The 24,672-nt window shown below is 40.1% G+C and overlaps 1 protein-coding gene and 1 long non-coding RNA gene across 2 annotated transcripts in view; one reads left to right on the top strand and one right to left on the bottom strand.

The window, feature by feature from the left end:
- Positions 1 to 1,634: 1,634 nt before the first annotated feature.
- The window catches only part of LOC124619515, a 43,650-nt gene continuing 20,612 nt past the window's right edge, over positions 1,635 to 24,672 (bottom strand). The window contains exons 2-3 of the long non-coding RNA XR_006980090.1: positions 1,784 to 1,886; positions 1,635 to 1,655 (exon numbers count right to left, since the gene is read on the bottom strand). This is a non-coding gene — a long non-coding RNA (uncharacterized LOC124619515). The remainder of the gene's footprint in view (positions 1,656 to 1,783; positions 1,887 to 24,672) is intronic.
- Positions 5,175 to 24,548, top strand: LOC124619513 (thymidine kinase, cytosolic-like). The gene is made up of 4 exons (XM_047145959.1): positions 5,175 to 5,310; positions 10,396 to 10,629; positions 10,717 to 10,926; positions 24,100 to 24,548. Exons 1-4 carry the CDS (start codon positions 5,293 to 5,295, stop codon positions 24,280 to 24,282), a joined length of 645 nt encoding a protein of 214 aa, XP_047001915.1. The 5' UTR covers positions 5,175 to 5,292; the 3' UTR covers positions 24,283 to 24,548.

The raw sequence follows: 24,672 nt of genomic DNA, 5'->3' as shown, positions 1-24,672 counted from the left end.
ACAAGACAAACTGGAACTAATGCATGCTGCTTTTTCATATGTCACTGCCGAATGCTGGTGGGATATAGAACGGCTTGTCATAAAAGAAGATGAGAAAATGCTGCGCCTGGTTGGCTTTGTGGATTCTGTTGTTGATAGGCTCGTTATCAATGTAGCAGGTGACACTTCCAGAACTGAAATGTATTTATCGGATTCGGTTAAGGAAGGTGCTAAGAATTACCAGATAACTGACTGTAATTAATACCATCAGTGGCTTCAATATTTAACTATACGGTGAACTCCTTCAATACACTCTTACGTTACACACAGCTTATGCAGAAAAATACCCTGTGGTTAAGTCAGGAATTTTCATATTTGTTAATTACAATAGGACATTAGCTAAAAACGACAACATGTTGAGGTTTTCATCTAAGGAGCGTATTATGAGACATTTGCAGTGTATTATTTCATTTTACTTAAAAATTAAATGACATTTGAAGCTGTATTGCTTCTCTTTTTACGTGTGACTGCAGCTGGCCACATCACTGCGGGCTAGCGGTAACAGCTGCTCAGCCAGTGATGTCCAAGTTAAATATGCCAGTAAAGCTGTTGCCCCGTGTTATCGCTAAGTCGATGTACGCTTAACGCACGTACCATTATTATCGTACTTGACACTACTCGAGACAGCTTGGCTGCAGTCCCACATGATACAGAAATCCAATGAGGTTCCAGCAAATGCATATGAATACATAGTGCAATGTTTACATCAGGTTTATTCTTATGACGAATGGATTATATCCCTTTATGACCTGAAGATTTTTTGAAAAGTGATTTTCATTTTCCAATGCTTCTCCATATTTGTTTAGCTTTAAATGTAACTAGGAAAATAATAAAAAATTTCTGGAGTGCAAAAAAAATTTTCTTTTGGTGGGGGGCGGTACTGTCACGATCGTGAGGTCTGGTAAATATTAATACAAAATACTTTGGAGAACGCATCATTTATTGTGCTTATAAAACTATACAGAAATGTACAAAACTCTTGTTGCAGCTGTTTTAAATGAATGTTTGTCTTCTTTGTTTCTGTTTGGGAGGAACATGAAAGTCCTTAAAACATGTCTTGTCCTTCGACAGGCACAAGTATACATTACACTTTTTGCACCGCATTTTGCTGCGACTTTTGCATGGCTCGTATCTGCAAATGTGCGGTGCTGGAATATCATCAGAAATTGGAAAATGTTCATATTCATCACAGCGCTTGTCACTGTATGGAAGCTTTGCAGGCTGATTAAAGAATTAGGCCTTTTGGCTGCAGGAAGTGCATCTCCTTCTTGTTCACTGTCACTTAATACCCTTCTAACTTCAGGTGGAACTGCAAGCAGTCCTTCTGCTACCTAGAAACATATAATAATATCAAAGAACATAATTTCAAATATCTATGTCAAATTACACAATATCAAATAACATTAATGTAAACATAAAATAATGTGGTATTGCAAATTATCCATTACCTCTAATTTGAAGTGTAGCAAATCTTTCTGTTCTTTTCATGGAATATTATTCCCTTTGGTAGTTCTCATGTATTGGTTCCATGCATTTACCACAGCAAGGTCCACAACATGCAAAATTACTTTCCATGTCCATTTCATACTTCTGAACCAGGCTCTGTAGCATTCAATCTGCTGGTCATAAACGTCAAAAATGTTCAAATGTGTGTGAAATCTTATGGGACTTAACTGCTAAGGTCATCAGTCCCTAAGCTTACACACTACTTAACCTAAATTATCCTAAGGACAAACACACACACCCATGCCCGAGGGAGGACTCGAACCTCTGCCGAGATCAGCCTCATAGTCCATGACCGCAGCACCTTAGACCGCTTGGCTAATCCTGTGTGGCTTCACAAAGGCCTATTATTAACAGAATAAGCAGCAGTTAAAGAGGTTCAATTAAGAAATATTTATCACAGTATTAATTAATGAAGAATTCTAAAATTTGTTATAACTATGTTTCAGGACTATAAGTTCTGAGTAACTGCCCAGCAAACTTGCACTACTGACCATTAATTTCTTAAAAAGGTTCCTACATCTTACTACTCTAAATGCTTCAACACAAAAAAGAAAACATTATTTGCTATTAAAACTTGCGAGCTTGTCAATGCTTCAACACTACTTTCATTACAATGATATTTAGACATGTGCCCTGATGCGCCTGAGTCTACGTACCATTCTGTCCGTGTATCTTTACCTGCAGCTGCTGCTGTGAGAAACGTCTGGTAGCTGGCTGTCTTGGCCGTAGTTTTTCGTCATTTTTCTTTTTTTCTTCAGTTTTTAGCCAGATGCCCGTACTTGTTGCAGTTATAGCAGCTGGGACCCTTTTTGAAATTACATCACTCTTTTTCTTGTTGACTCGCAGAGCAGCATCGCTAATCGATTGTTTATTACAAGCTTCAGCGTTTATTTCTTGCAGTAGTTTATTTTTTTATGTAGTCTCCTGTGATCGGCACGTTTTAACCTTATATGCTCATAACCATAGGCTTATATTCGTCTGGTAATCTTGCAAGCAGAATACACCCAATCCATTCTTCTTTGAATTCAAAATTCAATCCATTTAATTTTTGTGATGTAGAAATTATCTTTGACATATATTCCTCTACTGACGAACAAGTCTCCAGTCTGGTTGACAGTAACGTATTTAATAACCCTATCCTTCTGAAGAGACCAGAATCTTCGTAGACTTGCTTTAGCTTGTCCCACGCTTCTCTTGCTGTAGATGTATCTTGAAAGTGAACATATATCGACGGATGGACGGAGAGTATAATTTTGGCTCTTGCTGTACGAACTTTAGTTGCATCCCGTACTTCGCCACTGACGCATCCCCACAATTGTTTTTGTTCCAAAAGATGTTCACATAGCGAACTGCCAGGTACTTTAGTTTTCTCTTCCCATCAGTTTTTCGATCGTAGGCAATGAATTGGTATTTACTAGCACCATGAGTTTAGCGATTACGTCGTGCCAAATTACCAAGCGCTGCTGCTAATTTTCCCGAGCCGGTGATCTTGTAATTTTTTAGAACATTACGCCGATTTATAATCCTGGACCCACAACCTGTTAGCAGAGTAATTTACGGGCGGTTTCTGATTGGAACAATTTATTAATACATTAAACAAGCTACATGAATGACACACATAACGAGCTCAATACACGAAATAAAGCAAATCATAGAGTCCGTAGTTGCCCGTAGCAACACCGAGCAACACACAAGATATTACACACCAGGGAGGCATTGATTCTAAAATCCCACAGAAACCCGACTCACACTTTTCGCACATGACATACTTAAAGTCATAGCTCAAGACGGTCAAGTTGATGAAGAATTTCTCGATTTCCGAATAGCATTTGGCTCAGTGTCACACCTACGCTTATTATAAAGAAATACAATCGTATTTATCACGGCATCGAGGCTTTTTTTTTATTTTTTAGGGACGATGCAGAAAGTTATCTTCGATGGAGAATCATCGACAGATGTGGAAGTAACTTCAGGTCTGGGCCAGGGAAGTGCGTTGGATCCCTCGCTGTTAATGTTGTATATTAATGATCTTGCACGCAATATTAATAGTTACCTCATACTTTTCGCAATTGGTATGGTTACTCATAATGAAGTTCACTCTGAAAGAAGCGCTACAGATATTCAATCAGAGCTTGATAAGATTTCAAATTGGTGTAAAGATCGGCAATTTTCTTTAAATGTTAAGAAATGTAAAATTGTATACTTCACAAAACGAAAAAACTGTAGTATCATGTGACTATAGTATTAGTGGGTAATAATTGGAATCACTCAAATACCTGAGTGTAACACTTTCTAGTGCATGAAATGGAAGGAATACACACGCTCAGTCGTAGGTAAAACGGTTAGCATTGGGAGAGTAATAGGAAACGCAATCTACAAAGGATATTGATTACAAATCGCTACTGCGATCCACCCTAGAATGTTGTTCGAATGTGCGGGACCCTTACCAGATACAATAAGGGATACTGAACGTATGCAAAGAGGGGCAGCACGAATGGTCATAGGTTTGTTTGACCCGTGGAAGAGTGTCACAGAAATACTGAAGAAACTGTTCTGTCAAACTCTTGAGAGAGACGTAAACTATCCCAAGAAACCCTTTTTGTAAAGGCTAAAGAACCAGATTTAAATGATGACTAGAAAAATACTACAATCCCATACGCATCCCTCCGATAGGGACTGTGAGGATAAAATTATATTAATTCCAGCACGCATAGAGGCATTGAAACAATCATGGCTGGCTCTGAGCACTATGGGACTTAACATCTATGGTCATCAGTCCCCTAGAACTTAGAACTACTTAAACCTAACTAACCTAAGGACAGCACACAACACCCAGCCATCCCTGACCCCGCCGGGAATCGAACCCGGGAACCCGGGCGTGGGAAGCGAGAACGCTACCGCACGACCACGAGATGCGGGCTAAACAATCATTCTTCCCGCGATTCAGACGTGAACGGAAAGTGATACATGGTACCATGGGATGTGCCCCCTACCATGCAATTGACAGCGGTTTGCAAAGTATGGATGCAGATGTAGATATAGAGGTAGAAGATGAAAAGACTTCTCAAGAATGCATCCATATCAAGCATAACGGAGAAAGGTCGTCGGAAGAATCTGCTGTGAAGAGGGACAACGCATTCGTCTTCGGAATCCTGTTCTAGTGCTTAGAACTGCACTCGGCCTTCTTACAAGACGTTGTCTGTGTTAAATCTAGTCGTTACGAGACGGTTTCTCTATCTTGAAAACGGAACGCCTCTTGTGTTGGTGAGAATATGCAGAAATATTGTTAATAAATTTATATAATCATGTAATTACGTTATTGGCGAACAGTTGGAGGCTATAAATAGAACTAATTACAACAGCTATAATCATGACGATAATAACAATGACTCCGGCAAGAGTATAATCGAATATGTCCAGAGCTACATATCAATACAAAACAGTTTCATATTGCAATATGAAGCTATCTTGAATGAAGTTTTTGATAAATTATTTGAGTACGCCCTCCCTAGAGAAAACTGAAAGGTGTTTTCGACTTAAGCTTAGGGAACCTATTTACTTTATCTTACATGTCAGGCTTTCTGTCGGTAGGTTTCATGCAATGTAGCCAAAGATGTACAATTGGCGAATTTAAGCGGGAAATCTGTTTACACTTGGTGTGTGTGGCGTGTGTATGCGTTTTGATATATGTAGCTGACTAGCTGTGAATGTCAATAGTTTGCTCGCCCATAGAGTTAAAAAGAAGAAATGAAGGGCCATATTCAGGTCATTTACTTTTAATATCCGTATTCGTTATAAGCGTAAAGGGTAGAAAGTAGACTGTTTTGGCTGCGGTATATTGACGCTGAAATGCAAGCACAAACTTTTATACTTCTGAGTGATAAGCAAATCAAGAGTGTGTGAAGTAAAGTAGTTACATATTGAGCTGTGGCAGAAAGATTATACTGATACACCTGTTGTAATTTCTGTGTCACATACTAGTTCAAGTGAGATGATGGTAGGCTAACGAGATATATGCTATTCTCCTTGCGCCTGAAAATTTTAAGCGGTTCTACATCAACATTTATACTCTGCAAACCACCATGAGGTGTATGGCAGAGGCACGTCGTACGTTCCATTGTTATAATTATTTGGGTTTCTTCCCGTTCGATTCACATACGGAGGGTAGGTAGATTGATTGTCCGAATGCCGCTGTGCGTGCAGCAATTACTCAAAACTCATTCTCACGATCCCTGTGTGAGGGGATTGTAGTATATTCGTAGGGTCATCATTTAAAGCCGGTTACTAAAACTAGACTTCTCGGGGTAATTCACGTCTATCTTAGAGACACGGTTCTAAAAGCTTCCGGTTGTGTGCCTTAAATTCGCTGAGTTTTTCACATGAAACTTAAAGCAAATGCCTGGCAGGAAAATATATGTACAAATCTCATGCGTATTATACATTGCCAGTTTAAAACATTGTAGTTGGTACATTCTATCGGTAAGTGGCCGTATCAGAACAATTGGCGATTGATGTACAGTTTTTCAATATCTTAGATCTGACGTTTATGACAGAAGTGTCTGTCTGTGCCGACCCCCCCCCCCCCCCCCCCCCGTCGCAAAATAAGCAAATAGCATGGTTTCTTCCAGAGTTCCTACAAATGGCGAGGAATTACTATTGTGATCTTTGAACATTTGTAACAGCTTTGCTACAAGTAAAGCTGTATATTTTGACGTGGGAATATTATATCTCAATTCTGAATCAATACGGAAGTGCAATGAAAGTAATAAATTCCCAGATTCAATCATATGTAAATACAAGCTGTGTACAGTATTGCTGCTCATAGGGGTTGCATTTATACTATTGGAATTGGCACACGGTATCCCAGAAACCTTTGGTAAGCCTTGTCATCAAAGGTTGGTGGTGATTATTGCTGCCATTGCAAAAACACACAAATCCTACTCATGCTTTGTGGTGTGCAGTGTTGAGTGCTGTAGTAAGGATGTGTGTACCGAAGAGAGAATTGATAACTGAATTTGCACCCTACCCTGCCACATAGATGTATCAATTCACACACAAGCTGTGGTGTACATATGCTGGAAAGTTTCTACCATCTAAGTAAGAGCTCTGGAACTCCCCCTTCTCAGTTTCTTTGGTGCTGAGCTACACAGTGCCAGTACAAATAGCAGTAAAAATTACGTAGTGGACTTGCCTTGCAGTTTTCATAGTTTTACGTATGTACATAACATGCATCAAAATACTTTTTCTGAGACGTGGCCATTATCTAATACAGGTTTTCCAAATTTACCATGCAGATTTGTTATAATTGTGAAAGGTGCATTAAATACGGCATGAACACTACACATCAATTTCTTGCCATAAACTGTATTTGGTGTTGACATTCGTTGGCTTCCCCACCACAAAACCAGATTAAGATCTTCCAATGTAATCTAGATCAGTCTATCACCACAACCAAGATTTCAGGGAAGGTGGAGGAAGGTAGACACAAAATCAGAGTAGCCCAAATAGCAGAGGTATTGTAACCTGCTGAGACCTAAGGAACACTTTGAGATATTAGGACCCATTGTGGAAATTGTATGTTACAGTAAGACCCAATGTGTCAAATTCATTGAAATGCTTAAAGTATTCTCCTGTCATCATGTCTTGTATTTGATTTGTTAAGGCAGATATTGTTTATCTTTTGAAGTTCGATTAAAATGATTTATTGTGGAGCAGAAAGTGGTCCTTTTTTGTCAAGTAACAAGCAATCTAAGATACAGAGGCTGCAGGATAAATACCTCATGTACATCTTCACAAAGAATCTACAAACATTGGAACTTTCCCGTTCTTTAATGTCTTATATGTAAATCCTGTTAATAGCTGTGTTTAGGCTTGAGAACTGTAGTTTGCCAGACAGCTGATAGTCGGGTTTAGGATAGTATGCACTGCCAAGACTTTATTACAGTAACAGCAGAGCATATTTCAGTATGATAGAACATTCTGCTCATGAGAGAGAGTGATATGGATCATGGCTGCATCACCTGACACAAATCCCTAAGTGGAACCTAAAAATAAAACACCTAGTGGGGCCATTGGGTTCTAAGCAGTCATGACATCCAACCTACGGGGAACCACCTGACACAAATCCCTAAGTGGAACCTAAAAATAAAACACCTAGTGGGGCCATTGGGTTCTAAGCAGTCATGACATCCAACCTACGGGGAACCACAATAAAGCAAGTCATCTTTATGGATTAAGTCGCCCGCATCTCGTGGTCGTGCGGTAGCGTTCTCGCTTCCCACGCCCGGGTTCCCGGGTTCGATTCCCGGCGGGGTCAGGGATTTTCTCTGCCTCGTGATGGCTGGGTGTTGTGTGCTGTCCTTAGGTTAGTTAGGTTTAAGTAGTTCTAAGTTCTAGGGGACTTATGACCACAGCAGTTGAGTCCCATAGTGCTCAGAGCCATTTGGATGAAGCCATATGTCAATTTAAAATTTAAAAAAAAACTTCAAGATGATTGCCTTCACTTCACAAAGCTGCTTCTTTATAGCACTCACCTTAGGAAGAGTGACACATGTCAAGTAACCAACCTTGCTAACAGCAAGACTTAGTAGAATTAAACAACACACACTGGACAATGACTGAATTTTCTTCTTGAGAAAAAGTGTGATATTATATCTGGAACAAAGTGAGACATGCGTATTTGGTGGAATTGAGGAGACTCGGGTCAAGCTTAGGATATCTGTGAGTACATCTTAATCTCCAATGGAAAAAAATTAAAATGGAAATTTACTTGAGTGTGATAGGGCCACTTCCCTTGACATCTTGGTTGGGTTGGCACACAGACCAAGGCCTAGGTTGGAAGATGATTTGCTTGTGCGTTGGCAAAGCCAGGGAATGTGACTGCATAATAAAGAATGTAATAATAATTGACCTGTAGCGTAACTTGAGGTCTATGTCCACTCCATATTTTCCACATTTTTTTGTTGTAAATAACTTACACTGGACGGTAAATTCAAAAAGCTGTATTACATTATAGACAAATAACTTGCCTAGTGTATTTTTGCATAATATGTAGGACTTGCATTTATTGCACATCAACTTTAAAAAAGGTGCAAGTTTACATAGTTGTTGTAAAGTACTTAATGGTGGGCAAATGAATAAGACTGCTCAGCACAGACACTACTGCGTGGAGAGGAACAGTCTGATGGTATCATTTACTGCCTTCCTCATCTAGCAAACCAACTCTCTCTCTCTCTCTCTCTCTCTCTCTCTCTCTCTCTCTCTCTCTCTCTCTGTTTCAAGCTGAGTATCAGTGACAGTAGTTTCCACTATAAATAATGAGATTCCTATGCTGAAGAAAAGTTCTGTGTAGCGCCTGTAATTCACTGTCACTCATTTTACTACAAGGAAAATGAACAATAAATGGCATTCTCAAATACTAACCTAGTTTGCACACTAGAGGATGGCTATCGTGCAGTTTTATCATGATAAGCAGTCACATTCTTATACTGATGATTATGCTTTTTATTTTGGGTCCTTTTACTATTGCTGCAGTTTTAAATGCGTTGTTTTGTGTGGAGCTTGTATTAACTATCTTGAATTTTGATATGAATGAATGTTGTAATAGAAGAGTGTGCAAAAAGGTAAATAAAGTGTTCCACTAACACAGGTGACAAGTCATTGGACACCTCATATCTTGTTGGATCTGTTGCCTGGCATAGTGCAGCAACTTATCATAACATGCATTCAAAAAGTCGATGGATGCCCCCTGGAGAAATATTGAGCCATGCTGCCTCTATAGCCATCCATAATTTCGAAAGTGTTACCAGTGCAGAATTCTGTGCACCAACGGGCATCTCCATTACATGTAATAAGTGTTAGATGAGATTCATGGTGGGTGATCTGGGTGGTCAAATCATTCACCCGAATTGGCCAGCATGTTCTGACATGGCGCATTTACATTCAGAAAAATTCCACCTGTGTTTGGGAGTGTGACACTAATGACTGGCTGCAAATGATTTCCAGTTAGCCAAACATAACCATTTCAAGTCAATGATCAGTTGACCAGGCCATGGTTTTCTAGTCGTCTAGGGTCAATAAGGTCATGAACCCAGGAGAGAGACTACAGGCGATGTTGTGCTGTTAGCGAAGGTGCTTGCGTTGATCATCTGCTGAGGTAGCCCATTAATGCCAATTTCTGTCGCAACAGATACGTTTGTTGTTCGTCCCACATTGATTTCTGATGTTATTTCGCACAGTGTTGCTTGTCTGTTAGCACAACCCTAAGCAAACATTGCTGCTCTCAGTCATTAAGTGAAAGCCATCAACCACTAAGTTGTTTGCAGTAAGAGGTAATGCTTGAAATGTGGTATTCTTGACACTCTCTTCACACTGTGGATCTTGGAATATTGAATTCCCTAATGATTTACAAAGTGGAACGACCTGTGCATCTAGCTCCAGTTACCACTCTGTATTCAAAGTCTGTTAATTCTCAATGTGGCCACAATCATGTTGGAAACCTTTTGACATGAATCGCCTAAGTACAAATGACAGCTCCGGCAATGCACTGCTGTCTATACCTTGTGTAAGCGATACTACTGCCATCTGTATGTACTTATCACTATCCAATGACCTTTGTCATCTCAGTGTAGTTTACTTTGTTTTGGTTTAGGTGTGTTAAATATTTTATGTCAAAATATATTTTATATTCATTGTTGACAGTTCTATCACATCAAACTGTAATCATTTCATCACAACCAGTTTGACGCCCTATAATGTTTCCTTTAATGTTCATATTAATTACTGACTTACTTTATTTTACCTCTTCTTGAAAAGAGAGATTTTAAATCAGTATTTATTTTCATGAATTAGGTGATACTTGGACCTATGTTTTCTGGGAAAACAACTGAACTGATGCGAAGACTTAAACGATACCAAATTGCAAATTACAAATGTCTTGTTATTAAGTACAAATTTGATGATCGTTTTGGCAGTGAAGGGATATTCACTCATGATCGTCAGACTTGTTCTGCTGTCGCTGCTGTCCGACTATGTGAAGTTGATCCATGTGGATATGATATCATTGGAATTGATGAAGGGCAATTTGTAAGTGTGTTTTCTCATTGTTGTTTTGTACTGTTCTCGAGTTAAATGGTTCTTATTACACCAACTGAAATGTAAAAACTTTGCTAGTTCCCAGACATAGTGCGATTCAGTGAAGATATGGCCAATAAAGGGAAGATAGTGATTGTGGCTGCTCTTGACGGAACATACCAACGCCTTCCATTTGGTGAAGTACTCAGTCTAGTACCTCTGGCAGAAAGTGTCATCAAGCTAACAGCAGTTTGCATGGTGTGCTATGGAGAGGCTTCATATACCAAGAGGACTAGCAGTGACCAAAAGGCAAGTTTGAAAATTAAAAAAAAATACAATTATTATGTTATTAAATTAAGGAAAACTGAAATGTAATTTCAGATTACAGTCAGATTAAGTCTTCAGATAGGTTCCTCTCAACTTGGGGTACAAGTGATCTGCTACTCCCTTCTAACATACCCCAGTCTATCGCTCCCTTCCTCCTTCAGGATTTAGATTAGATTAGTACTTGTTCCATAGATCATGAATACAACACTTCTTAATGATGTGGAACATGTCAGGTTAATAAAAGGTGTCTATACAAGATATTACATGACACTTTTTTTGTGGGGGTTGGGGAAATTACCCACTTATTATATCCAAAAATTCATCTAATGAGTAGAAGGAGTTGCCATTAAGAAATTCTTTTAATTTCCTTTTAAATGCTATATGGCTATCTGTCAGACTTTTGATGCTATTAGGTAAGTGACCAAAGACTTTCGTGGCAGCATAATTTACCCCATTCTGAGCCAAAGTTAGATTTAACCTTGAGTAGTGAAGATCATCCTTTCTCCTGGTGTTGTAGTGTTGTAGTGAGATTGACAGTTCTGAAATCTAGTAGGTATAATTTTTTCCTACTTTTAAATGTGTGTATCAGCAATAATTGAAAATTTGCCTCCTAATGCCAGCCATACTATCTCCTTGTAACTTAAAAACTTCTAAAGAAAATTTTCCTTTTGATGTGAGAGGGGCCCCAGGTGGCAAACCTGTTAAAATATTGATATTAATTCTAACAATATAAGGAAAAGATAGATTACTACTCACCATAAACGTAACACATTAAGTTGCAGACAGGCACAACTAAAAGACATGCAACTCACAACCACTTCACCTCTGAAGGTAAGATACGCAAACGAATATGCAGCACAGCCATGAGCATTCGCATGGCATCCTCCTGTGCCACCCTGTTCGTGGGCAACCTACAGGAGACCTTCCTAGCATCCAAAATGCCAAACCCCCAGTATGGTCCAGGTTAATTGATGATATCTCATGATCTGGACTCAGAGCCAAGACACCCTATCTTCATTTTTTCACAACCTCAACACCTATCTCCCATCCACTTCACCTGGTCCTCCACAAACCAGCATGCCACCTTCCTGGATGTTGGCCTCCTCATCTCCGATGGCTACATCCATATCTCTGTCTACATTAACCCCACTAACCACCAACAGTACTTGCATTTCGACACTGCTTCATTCCTTCGGCACCAAAATATCCCTCCCATACAGGCTGGCCACACAGTGATGGCGTATATGCAATGATAAGAACTCCCTTGCCCAGAACACTGGGCACCTCACCAAGGGCTTCACAGACAGGCAATCTTAAAACTAAAGCAGCTACTACTGAGTACGAAACTGAAACAAACTTGAACTTGATTCACTTTTGTCAAGCACTGGGTCGGGGCACGTGCCCTGGTTTGCGATGCATGTTTTGACTTAATACCATACCTCCCTCACTCCCTGCTTTTGTTTTTCTCTCTGGAGATCATTTCTCAAACGTAAGTTGTTATTGAGAGGTTTTGTTGATGTTTTTAGTTCCACTATTATTTCCTGTGGCTAATCCGATCACGTTTTCACAAGCTAGATTTTGTAATTGTCTTTCAGAATATCCTAAATGAGTAAAACATAAATGCATTTCATCAGATCCATAGGAAAAAATGAGTAGGTATCTGCCTGTAAGTCTGCCTGAGTCTCAAACTTGCAGCATGAGAAAAGAACTACATTGTCTTTTAGCAAACAATTTAGCTGTTGTTTTCTTAAAATTTGATGTATATACAAATACTAACCAGGAAGAAAGTGTCATGGCTTGTGTATCCGTAGGACATAACTGTAGAAATTGTGTGCCTTGTGCTTGCAAGCTGTTGTCTCAGTATAATTTACACATTATTGCATTCTGTATGTTGCATATTGAACTTTGCTGGCAGTTACATTTTCATCAGTTACATGCTACAGAATATCTTATGCTTTAAAGCATATAGAGACTAGGTTTTGTGCACTTTTAAGAAAGAACTCTTAGAAGCATTCATAATTTTGAACATTGAAACAGATATTATTAACAACATTCATGATTTCAGAAATTGAGAGGAAAAAAATATGAAATTAAAGACATTTGTTGTTGTCAATCAGTTTTAAACAAATTAAGGGCAGAGCATGAAAACTGTCAGTCACCAGAAAATGATATTTGGTCACCTTAATTTAATGATTAAAAATATATTAGGACATTTGCGTTGTTGTTGTTGTTGTTGGTGGTGGTGGTGGTGGTGGGGGGATGGATATTGGAAGATTGATGTCAGTAGAAAAGTGAGGGCATCATTTTTCAGTTCTTGCCTAAGGCAGCAAAATACCTAGCAATGGCCCTGCCCAGACCTAGTCCGCAAACAGATCTCCCACGCTGTTTCCCCTCACATCGTCAATCCTCCCACCATCCCCAAGAACCAGCTATGAGGGAGTGTCCCCTCCATCACCCAACACAACCCCTGGACTGGAACAACTGAAACACATTCCTTGTCAGAGCTTTGATTACCTATCTTCATGCCCTGAAATGAGGGACACCATATCCAGGATCATACCCACCCCTCCTAAAGTGGTGTTCTATCACCCACCCAACCTCCACAACATCCTAGTAAATCCCTATGCTGCTCCCAATCCCAACCCCTGTGTGGAAGACCCAGGTGAAAGATCTGCCCAATCCACATACTCAGCAATTCCTATTCCAGTTCTGTCACAAGGTTATCCTACCCGATCAGTGACAGAGCCACCTGTGAAAGCAACCATGTCAATACCATCTCTGTTGCAGTCATTCCACAACTTTTTGTATTGGTATGTCTGCCAACCAGCTATCCACCAGGAATTACAGCCACTGCCAAACTATGGTGAAGAGCAAAGTAGACCACCCTGCGGCACAACATGCAGTTGAACATAACATTGTTGGCTTCAATGGCTGCTTCACTACTGAGCTATCTGGCTCCTGCTCTTCACCACCAGCTTTTCTGAACTGTGCTGATGGGAGTTCCCCTTTCAACACATTCTCCACTCCTGTTATTATTCTGGCATCAACCTATGGTAACCTACTGTCCCCCCCCCCCCCCCCCCCCCCCTCCATCAGACAGTTTCCACCACCCTCTGCCCTATCACCTCCTCCCTATTCTCATCTTTCACATTCTATTTGCTGCCCTCAGCCAACATACCCACTCGTCTTTCCCCTTCCCTGCCCCTCTCCTTTCTTGTTCCCTGTTTCCCTCCACCTCCTCCCCTCCCTGTTCCATGGCCTCCTTCCTGTTGATAGTCTAGCCCCCTGCACACTCCATCAGGCAGTGCTCTTCTCTCTCCTCCCCCCCCCCCCTCCCCACTCCCACCCGTATCTTGCTAGCTCCTTCCCCACCCTTCCAGATTGCTGCTTCCATTCTACATGACAGTTTCATTCCGGTCTGAGCTGTCAGAGATAGCGGTTGTGTGTCTGAGGTGTGCTTGCTTGAGTGAATGAAAATGTGTGGGTATTTCTTTTCCTGAAAGAGGCTAAAGCTAAAGTGTAAGTGCCTTTTTGTTGCTCTTGTCTGTAACTCAACATGTTATTTTAACAGTGGGTAGCAATGTATCTTTTCCTTACGTTGTTGAAATTCTAATTTGGAATTTTCGTTTTTTGATGTTAATAATTATTATTCTGTTTATACTCCTTCAGAATGATTTTCAGTGGTTGCAGATTTTCATTCATTTCTATTCCAGTGTTGAGTGGCTCTTAAATTCACATTGGACTGAGCTGAAGACATTTTACAAAAACTTTTACACATTCCATTCTTGTCTTGCTTCTTAATGAGAATTCTCGGCACGCAGTTCATGACTTGTTGGAAGCTCTAAGCCACCCTTGCTGTAATGTAAAGGTATTTGCCAGTGAACTCCAACTGTTGCACACCACCCAAGGAGTACCTCAAACAAATAACACAACACAAAACAAATGTTTGTACTAATAGAGAAACGAGCGAGGTGGCGCAGTGGTTAGCACACCGGACTCACATTCGGGAGGACGACAGTTCAATTCCACATCCAACCATTCTGATTTAGGTTTTCCGTGATTTCCCTAAATCGCTCCAGGCAAATGCCGGGATGGTTCCTTTGAAAGGGCACGGTCGACTTCATTCCCCGTCCTTCCTTAATCCGACGAGACTGATGACTTCGCAGTTTGGTCTCTTCCCCCAAACAACCCAACTAATAGAGATGATGCACTTGTGTGTTATTTAAAAAGAGTAATGTTCAACATAAAATGAACTGCTGAGATGCTGGATCTGTTTTATAGGGTTGGTGTGATTAGCAGCAATAAATTTCATGAAAGTGTCACATGTCCTGTGCATGATATGTTTAAATAGGCCAGAGTGGAATTAAATTTTACAGAACCATAAAAATTGTTACTGATGACTTTCATTACTAAATGGTTCAAATGGCTCTGAGCACTATGCGACTTAACTTCTGAGGTCATCAGTCGCCTAGAACTTAGAACTAATTAAACCTAACTAACCTAAGGACATCACACACATCGATGCCCGAGGCAGGATTCGAACCTGCGACCATAGCGGTCGCTCGGCTCCAGACTGTAGCGCCTAGAACCGCACGGCCACCCCAGCCGGATTTTGTTACTATTTAACACATACCTTTCAACAGTGGTATGAGCATTATGCATTATATGGAACGAGAACTTAATAGTGGAAAAGCACAACTTTAGTCCGATTGCTCTGGTTTTGAACACACTTATCGGGCAGCACATAGTGTGACATATATGGGAAAATTGTGATACAGTACATTTGTGACCTCTGTGCTAGTTTCACCATACGAGCCATTTGGATACTTCCTCCAAGCTCAGTTATAGTATTCTCAATCAGATAAGCAAATGTATAATGTTATTGGATAGATAAAAAAATATACACACCAAGCAATGGCAGAAGAACACACACACAAACACACACACACACACACACACACACACACACACACACACACACACACGAGGTTTAACTTGTGCAAGCTTTTGGAGCCAATGGCTCCTTCTTCCAGCTGAAGCGTTGAAGGCGAAGGAAGATGGATGAAGGGAAAGGACTGTAGTGGTTTAGGAAAAGGGGTACAGTCTGAAAAGTCACCCAGAACTCTGGATGAGTGGAGACATACCAGACAGGATGAGAAGGGAAGACTGATTGTTGGGGAGTGCACCAGATGAGATTTGATAACCTGAGAGCTTAAAGGTGGAAGACAAGGTGATATGCAAGACAGAGATACTGCTAAAACATCATGCATGAGTTAATAAGAGTGAGAAGCTAAGTGCATTGCATGTAACGGAGTTGGGAGGGAGTGCAGGGAAAAATAGACAGGCCAGAAAATGAAAGATGTAGAAACCTAAGGTGAAGGAAGGAGTAATTACTGTGAAGAAATTCTGAGATGGGAGGAATTAATTTAAATTAAGGCCGGGGGGGGGGGGGGGGCAGAGGCCATGTTGTAACATTCGTTCCCACCTAGGGAAGTATCCAGATGGCATGTATGGCAAAACAAGCACTGATGTCACAACTGTCACGTAGAGCATGCTCTGCAACAGGAAACTGTTTGTAGCTGGTATACACCCACTGCTTAAGCCCATTCATCCTAACTTGTAGCTGAGTTGTAGTCATGCCGATGTAAAAGGCCAAACAGCTGGTATATGACGTGTCATTTCACAGGTGGCTTCTTTTGATAGTATGTGTTTCAGCAGTTATAGGGCTGATATAGGTGGTGGTAGAAGGATGCTTAAGGCAAGTCTTGCAGTGGGGACAGTCAAGGGGTAGGAGCCATAGGGTAGGGAGATGGGTGCAGAATGAGGATAGGGTCTGACAAGGATATTGCAGAGGTTGTTAGGGTGATGAAAAACTATTGTTTTTCACTCTGTCTCAAAACCTGGTAGAAAACCCAAAGAGATTTTGGTCGTATACAAAGTAAACCAGCGGCGGGATGCAATCAACACCGTCACTGTGCAATAACAATGGTTATGTCACTGATGACAGTGCCACTAAAGCAGAGATACTAAACACAAGTTTTCTGAAACTTGTTCACCAAAGAGGATGAAGTAAATATTCCAGAATTTGAATGTAGAACTACTGCCAACATGAGTAACTTAGAAGTAGTATCCTCGGTGTAGTGAAGCAGCTTAAATCACTTAATAAAGGCAAGACTTCTGGTCCAGATTGTTTATCAGTCAGGTTCCTTTCAGAGTATGTTGATACAGTAGCCCCATCTCTAACAATGACATACAACTGTTCGCTTATTGAAATATTTGTACCTAAAGATTGGAAAGTTGCACAAGTCACAGGAAACAGGAGTAATCCACTGAATTACATATCCATGTCACTGACGTCAGTTTGTGGTAGGTTTTTGGAACATATTCTGTGTTCAAATATAATGAATTATCTAAAAGAAAAAACTAATAGTCGGCATGGATTCAGGAAAAATCATTCTCACAAGTAATGAGTGCTGTCAACAGGGGTTGTCAAATTGACTCTGTATTTTTAGATTTCCAGGAGGCTTTCGACACTGTTTCTCACAAGTGTCTTCTAATCAAACTGTGTACTGTTGTTTGTAAGTAGGTTTAATGTGGACAGAAGTGTGTAGCTGGCCTTTGGTGAGGGTGAGATCAACAGAAAGAAAAGTGGCACAGAATTTGGAGTAGGACCATGTGAATTTTAATTGGAAGAAGGTATTAAGAGGTTCCAGGAATTTTAACAGGTTGACCTCACCATGAGTCCATATGGTAAAGATGTCATCAATGTAAACCAAACCAGGGGTTGAAGTCGTGGATCCCAGGAAAGCCCCCTCAAAGTGACCCAAGAAAAGGTTAGCATAGAAAGGAGCCATCATGGTTCCCATGACCATACCCCTGATATCTTTTTATGTCTGCCCGTCAAAGGTAAAGTAATTGTTGGTAAGTATAAAGTTGATAAAGGTAATCAGGAAAGCTGTCATAGGTTTGGAATGAGGTGGGCACTGGCTGAGGAAATGTTCAACAGCAGAATGACCATGTATGTGGAGGATGTTGATATAGAGGGAGATGGCATCAATGGTGACAAGCAAGGTGTATGATGGGAGTGGGATGGGCACAGATTTCATGCAATGTTGGAAATGGTTGGTATCTTTGATACAGGAGGGAAGTATCTGTATTAGGGATTGAAGGTGGTGATCAGCTAAGGCAGATATATGTTTAGTGGGTGCTTTGAAGCCAGCAACTATAAGAATGCTAGGATGATTGGGTTTGTAGATCTTAGGAAGAAGGTAAAAGGTGGGAGTGCATGATTTGACTGGGTTAAGAAGCTCTGTGGATTGAGGTGTAAGTCCTTGTGACATGCCTGAGGTTTTTAGAAGGGAGTGCAGGTCAGTTTGAATTAAGGGGTGGGACCTGCATGGCAGTTGCTGTATGCAGAGGTATCAGACACCTGGCATAGACCTTCACTAACATACTCCTGTTGGTCAAGTATCACACTAGTAGATCCTTTGTCTGTGTCTGCTGCGAGGATAATGATGGAGTCATTAGCTTTTAGGGAACGTAGAGCCTGGAGTTCTCCAGAGGACAGGTCAGGATCATGTTGTAGGGACCTGAGGGAGGGTTGTGAATCAACGGTGGATGTGTGGAATTCTTGGAAGGGATAATTTTGAGGTAGTGGTGTTGGATCAAGTTAGGATCGTGGTCGGAACTGCTCAAGGCAGGGTTCAGTGTCAAGTTTGCTGATGGAAAGGTGTTTGATTTGGGTTGCAAAGTGACATTTCCAGTTGAAAGTGCATTTAAAGAGAAGTAGGTCCTTCACCAAAAACAGCATGATTAAATGCAAGTTTAGGGCTGAAAATGAGACCCTTGGATAATACAGATAATGCACAAGGGGAGAGTGCTTTAAATGAAAGGCTGTGAACACTGTATTGTTGTGACTGGTTCTTGTAATTGGTCTGGGAGGCAGTGGTTAAGGCTGTGGAATGTTAAAGGAAGTTGGCCAAGCTCGGTTTGTAGGAGAGGAGTGGTGGTTGATGGTGTGGCAGTTAGAGGAGCTGCAGAGGGGTAGGATGGGAAATACCACAGTTGAGGTAGTTTATGAGCGGGTGGGATAGTTTTCTGAGGTACGTCTGGCACAGTCTGGCAGTCTGAAGTTGGCTAGGCAGATGACACCATTTCAAGGAAACATCGGCGAACATGTGTGGGAGTAGATTGAAGGGAATCAGGGAATAAAACACTAAGCCTTATCAAACTTAAAAAATATATAAATTTACTGTGAAATAAAGACAAAACAATAACAGGAATAAAGGCTATGTGAATGTGCATAGCTGCTGCTTGGGAACATTCGCAATTCTGCCAAACTAAAGAATGTCGTGCCAACTGAAAAATGCCACACTGTAGTGTTAAATGAAATGTCATGCTGCATCAAGTGCTTCTGAGAAAGACCGAGCAAAGCTGAGACAGGTCAAGCCTTGGCCCGCACAGGTGCTGCACATCTTGCTTGGGTGTAGTTTGGCATGCTGTGGCTGACCCTGATATATGAATTTGCTTAAGTATTATAAGTGAAAAAATAAGATATACTGACCACTACGAAGGAATTAGACTAGTTAGAATAGCCTTTGGGGAATTCAGGGCTAACACTTTTCCCAGCCCCTGGGTAAAGGTCAGTGTGCTGCCATTTGACATAAGACAGGAATTACTCATGTTGCAACTGGCGTACGACTTGGATTCATATCCACATACAACTGCATACCACTCTGTTGCTTGTACGCATTTCTAACAACGCGTTAAACACCATCAGCAAGCAATGAGGCCTTTTTGTTACATGGGTGTGACAGATATTGATGTTTTTTGCTCCAAGGGCGGAGGAACAAGAAACTTAATGTAATTTTTAAGTCTATTTTTTATAACATTTTCGGTAAGCATCACTATTTTTCTGTAGTATACATAGGTAGCAGGAAACAAGGGGATACATTTGCCTGCTCTGTAGTCTTCCCAGACATTGTCTTCAGATATCAACACCATGATCAGTTCAGTTGTTAACTGCTGAGCTGTGTGAGATATCCTGAAGGCACTGGAGCAGATGAGTCATCATCACAGCAGAAAGTTTCTCATCTACTCCTATACCCTTAGTACCCTACAAGCATTGCAGCAAATGTACCCAGCAGAGAGAATGATAGAATTAATACAGTACAAATAGCTATGCCTTCAACATCAGGGGTAGCAGTTATTATTTTCCTGGGTACTAGGGCAAGTAGGAATTTGAGGAAATGAGCTAGCAGATGGAGCTGCCAAGGTGGTCTCCAGGGATATCTGTGATTCTACATAACATTCCCATATAGGCTGACATCTTGCCAATTCAAAAAGCATTGCAACTGTGGACGGTGTGGCAGTGCACCTTTTTTTATCTATTGTTCACCCAACCAAAAATCTCTGCCATAATCTCCCAACCCCTTCTTAATTGGGTCGTACTATTTTCAGTTAATCTCTTAAGAACTGACATAAAACATTTTACTGTGTGTGTGTGTGTGTGTGTGTGTGTGTGTGTGTGTGTGTAAAAATCTGCACAAAAGAACTTTAAGGAAACTGTTTCATTTTCATTTTAGTACCTTTTTACTAACTTTAAAAAATTTTTAACCACACTTGTCTTATCGTATCATAAGATGGGTACTAAAGGCCTTGCCGTCCCACACCAAAATCATATTTTTGTGTAAGAAACAAGAAAGGTATGTAAGACACCATTTCAGTTTTTAAAAGTAAATACATTTTTGTATGTGCCAAACTGCCTTGGCAACCCCAGTCACTTCCTACATCAGCAACATATTGTTCTCACCATTCATACAACAGTATTTCATATCAGAGCAAAAATGACAAAAAGATTTCCTGTAAAAGGAAAAGGTTTCTGATGAAGTGCTTAAAAATAACCATGATACCTCCTACCAAGAGAGGTAAATACGGCAGTATGTCAGAATTCACTAAAAAAGTTATAGCACAAGCCAAGTGAATAGCCAATAACAATTATGTGCCAAAATCTACAAACAAAACAAAGGAATCTTATAAGAAATGAAAAAAACTCATTACTACCTGAGCATGAGAAGATTACTCAGATCCCCAATTGCTGAGTCACAAAGCTACAAGGTGAGTTGCAGATATATTCAGTAATCAGTATGCAAGTATTCTAGAGAAGTTGTTATAAAGCATCAGCAAATTGTTACATAACACATTGAGTGTAATAAAGTCTCCCATAGCATCTAAATTCTTTTGGGAAAACAATGCCAATGAAAGAGAGTAAAAAATAAACTATCATCCAGAACTTATGGTATCCCGATTTTATCATGAACTGCATAAACGGAATAGCTGTCCCATTTTATGTAAAATTCCTTTGATGATGAGAACATCTCCTGATTGAAATAGGCAAAAATGTTGGTGACATGCTCTCCACAAAATACTATAAGCAGTTGGGACCTTCCCAGACTTGTCAAAAACATTTGATGCCATAGACTACAAAATTTTATTTCAGAAACTGCTGTGCTATGGCATTAAGACATCTGTTTGAACTGGTTTAGCTCTTTTCTTACAAACGGAAACCAGAGTAGCAATAAAAGTATGATACGAGTTTGAAAGCATGCCAGAAGGCATGCTTCTGGAACTGGGCTACTAGACAGAGTAGTAATAGCCATCAAACACTAGTGTTGCTTGCTATGGCACCACAGTTAGCAGTGCCAGCAACTAGCACTTGAGATGGCTATTTACAAGTACCTACCACCACTCATACATGGATATCAGATGTGTGTTTGTTTCGCTGTTGTCTCCCAATGTTCTTACTCTGTTTCATTATGTTTCTAGTTTTCTATCTTGGGGTTACTAATTGGTCTTTAAATATCGATCATGCCATCTATACTTGTCTGTGTCCTCCTTGTTTTGTCTTGTCTGTAAACTTTCGATGAACTGTTCTTAGTGACCCAGACCAGTTGGTCAATTCTCGTCAGATTTTTATGTTGCTCCCAATATTCTGTCACTACGTGGTCATTATGAAAAAACGGTGATCCAGGGTATATCAGAACTTTCTACTCTGATTATGGTGATATTGCATAAGTTGCAATCCAGTGTTCAATATCTGAATCAGTCCTGTTCCTTCCAGACATAAACAACTTACCATTGAACATCATTGCTACTGCCAGTTATTATTTACAGAGGCAATGAATGAAGGTATAAGTGAGCTAGGTTATTGATTTGACAAATAACCTGATAATCAACACAAAAATGCACCTTTGAGAACCAGGAAAACTGAGTGTGATACAAGGAGTTGTGGTTTTTACATATTTCCCACATTAGAAACAAGATGTTTAGGCAAGCAGATACAGGACAGTATAAAATGGCAAACACGTATAAGCAAAACCATTAGTAAGCTCAACAAAGTATACTGCACTAGCAAAGAGTCTGTAGGTGCTGTGTATTGTGCACAGTTCAGTACTATAATGCATTATTACATTGTATTCCGGGGAGATTGTCTGCCTAGCTCAGATGTTCTCCTCACTCAGAAAACAGCTATGAGAGTAACACACAATGCAAAGCAAACAGACAGCTTTGGATATCACTTCCAGTGTGTAAGTTTTTTAAAAGCAACATTTGTAAATTAGGCAAAAATGTGAATGTCAGTAATCGTAGTACAAGACAGAAATGAAACTCCATATAGCAACTGCTGTGTCATCTGAGCAAGACACAGCCAGGGCAAAAGCACCACAGGTGCGAAGATGCAAGCTGGTGCCAGTGCCATAGAGATCTGTCACTTGCGCGAGTTCCACCAGCACCCTGGGCGGCACTGAGGATGAAGATATTGATTTCACCTCGGCCAGTTGCCGGCCGAGTACAATCTGCCAATTACCAGTTGACAACGGACAGAAGCCTACTTGGAAGATAGAGCAGCTCTCACCAACTTGGTTATAGATAATCGTCCAGGGTTGACTTAGACAGGGAACATTGTTTATTGAACTCTCAGAAGTAGACTGGCAGTTGTTGTGAATTGCGTTTGCTATGTACTGTGAAGTTTACCTTTGAATATTTGCACTTAGCCATCGAGGGCCTTTTTTGTGGCATATTACATGTAGTGTTGCAGACTTAATCATTCAACAAGTCACAACAATAGGTATACCTTTTTTATCTCATTTGTGTGACTTAGTCACTAATTTGTTGGAGTGTTGTAGGACCTTCACTCTCCTATCCTGTTACCTGACCCTGGGACATAGCTGTGTAATAGTGGCAACTCAGCCTTATCTGCCTTTACAACATTCACCATCACATCAACATCAGTAAACAACAACCTGCCAGCATAAATTAAAAAGAAGGAGAGAGAAAGTAAGAAAATAACCACCACCATAAAGTTACTGTTTAATAGTAATCTGAAAGCCTTCTCTCTTGATTATTGTGTGTGTGTGTGTGTGTGTGTGTGTTGGAGGGGGGAGGGGGGACAGATAAATTTGGAATTAAATTCAGGAATTATTCTTGTAAAAGAAATAAGCACTAATGTAAAATTCGTCTACATAAATGTTTAGTGTTCATACTCTCTGTAAATATTGCTAACCATGTACTTTTGTGTGTGTGTGTGTGGGGGGGGGGGGGGGGGGTGCATGTTGTGTAATATTAATCACATTATAACAGTTATTAAATGTATTTATGGAAAATTGTTAGCTTTATGGTTCGTGAGTTTTATCGTATCATCTTGTCATAAACCATCACATTGTACTACGACTTGACTGATATTGTAATGTACCTCCTGTACATCAACATGTGCATGTCTTGCACAAGGATGATTCAGAGGACCAATAAATTAATTAATTAATATATGCTGTAGGTAAGGGTTATTTCTACGAGATAGTTGAGATCCATTGCATTGCATGCCTTACAAACTCATTCCTACTTCTGTATTAAATATATGTCTTCCCTACTCTTTGCATACTGTTCCCGTCATACTTTAAATGTGCCTAAGGGTGCCCATTTTTAAATCTGCCTAATACTGTCCATTGAGGCTATTGCCCAAAAACAGGCATAAATTAACCAATAAAATTAATTATGTCTTGTAAATCAGTCCAAGTTAAGAGTTGGACATTAAAACATGGTAGACTTCATTGTAGTAAATAATTTGATTTTTTTGGTAAGGTTTCCTGGTTTATTTTGTAGGTTGAAGTGATTGGAGGTGCAGACAAGTACATGGCCGTGTGTCGCCAGTGTTATTTCCAGACATCCTTAATAAAAAATGAAGAACTTAACAAAAAGTGTTCTCCAATGAAAGCTTTAAATTATGAAAGTATTACAAATCGTTCTTCAATAAATTGTGAAAATGTGGCCAAGATATGGTTGTGACACACAAATAAATTGTAACTTTGTTGCATTTTTAATGTGAAAAAATTCTCAGAGCAATATATATGAATTAGTTGAAAGTTGCCATTGAAGAAGAGGAGGTGGGTTTGCCTGCTGGACCAAGTTATGACTAACTCCTGGAAGGTGTTGAAAATTGTATTTTAGAGAATGGACACCAGTTGGATGACAAAGTTTTTCATAAATGACGACATGAATCAAATACAGATTTTAATTTTGTATTAATAAAAGTATTTTTAAAAAAATCTAAATTCTGTTGTTCATTTGAAAACCATTCATTTCGTGTCAGTTACCCTCTATTATAGATCTTCTTGCTCAGGCAAAGGTAAAAAAGAGATAACATTCCATGTTCTGGCACTAGAAGGGGCCACTCGG

This window comes from Schistocerca americana, chromosome 6 (genome assembly GCF_021461395.2).
Source record: "Schistocerca americana isolate TAMUIC-IGC-003095 chromosome 6, iqSchAmer2.1, whole genome shotgun sequence".
Classification (NCBI taxonomy): domain Eukaryota; kingdom Metazoa; phylum Arthropoda; class Insecta; order Orthoptera; family Acrididae; genus Schistocerca; species Schistocerca americana.
Note: the sequence above shows the minus strand (reverse complement) of the source record. Positions and strands in the feature narration are given on the sequence as shown.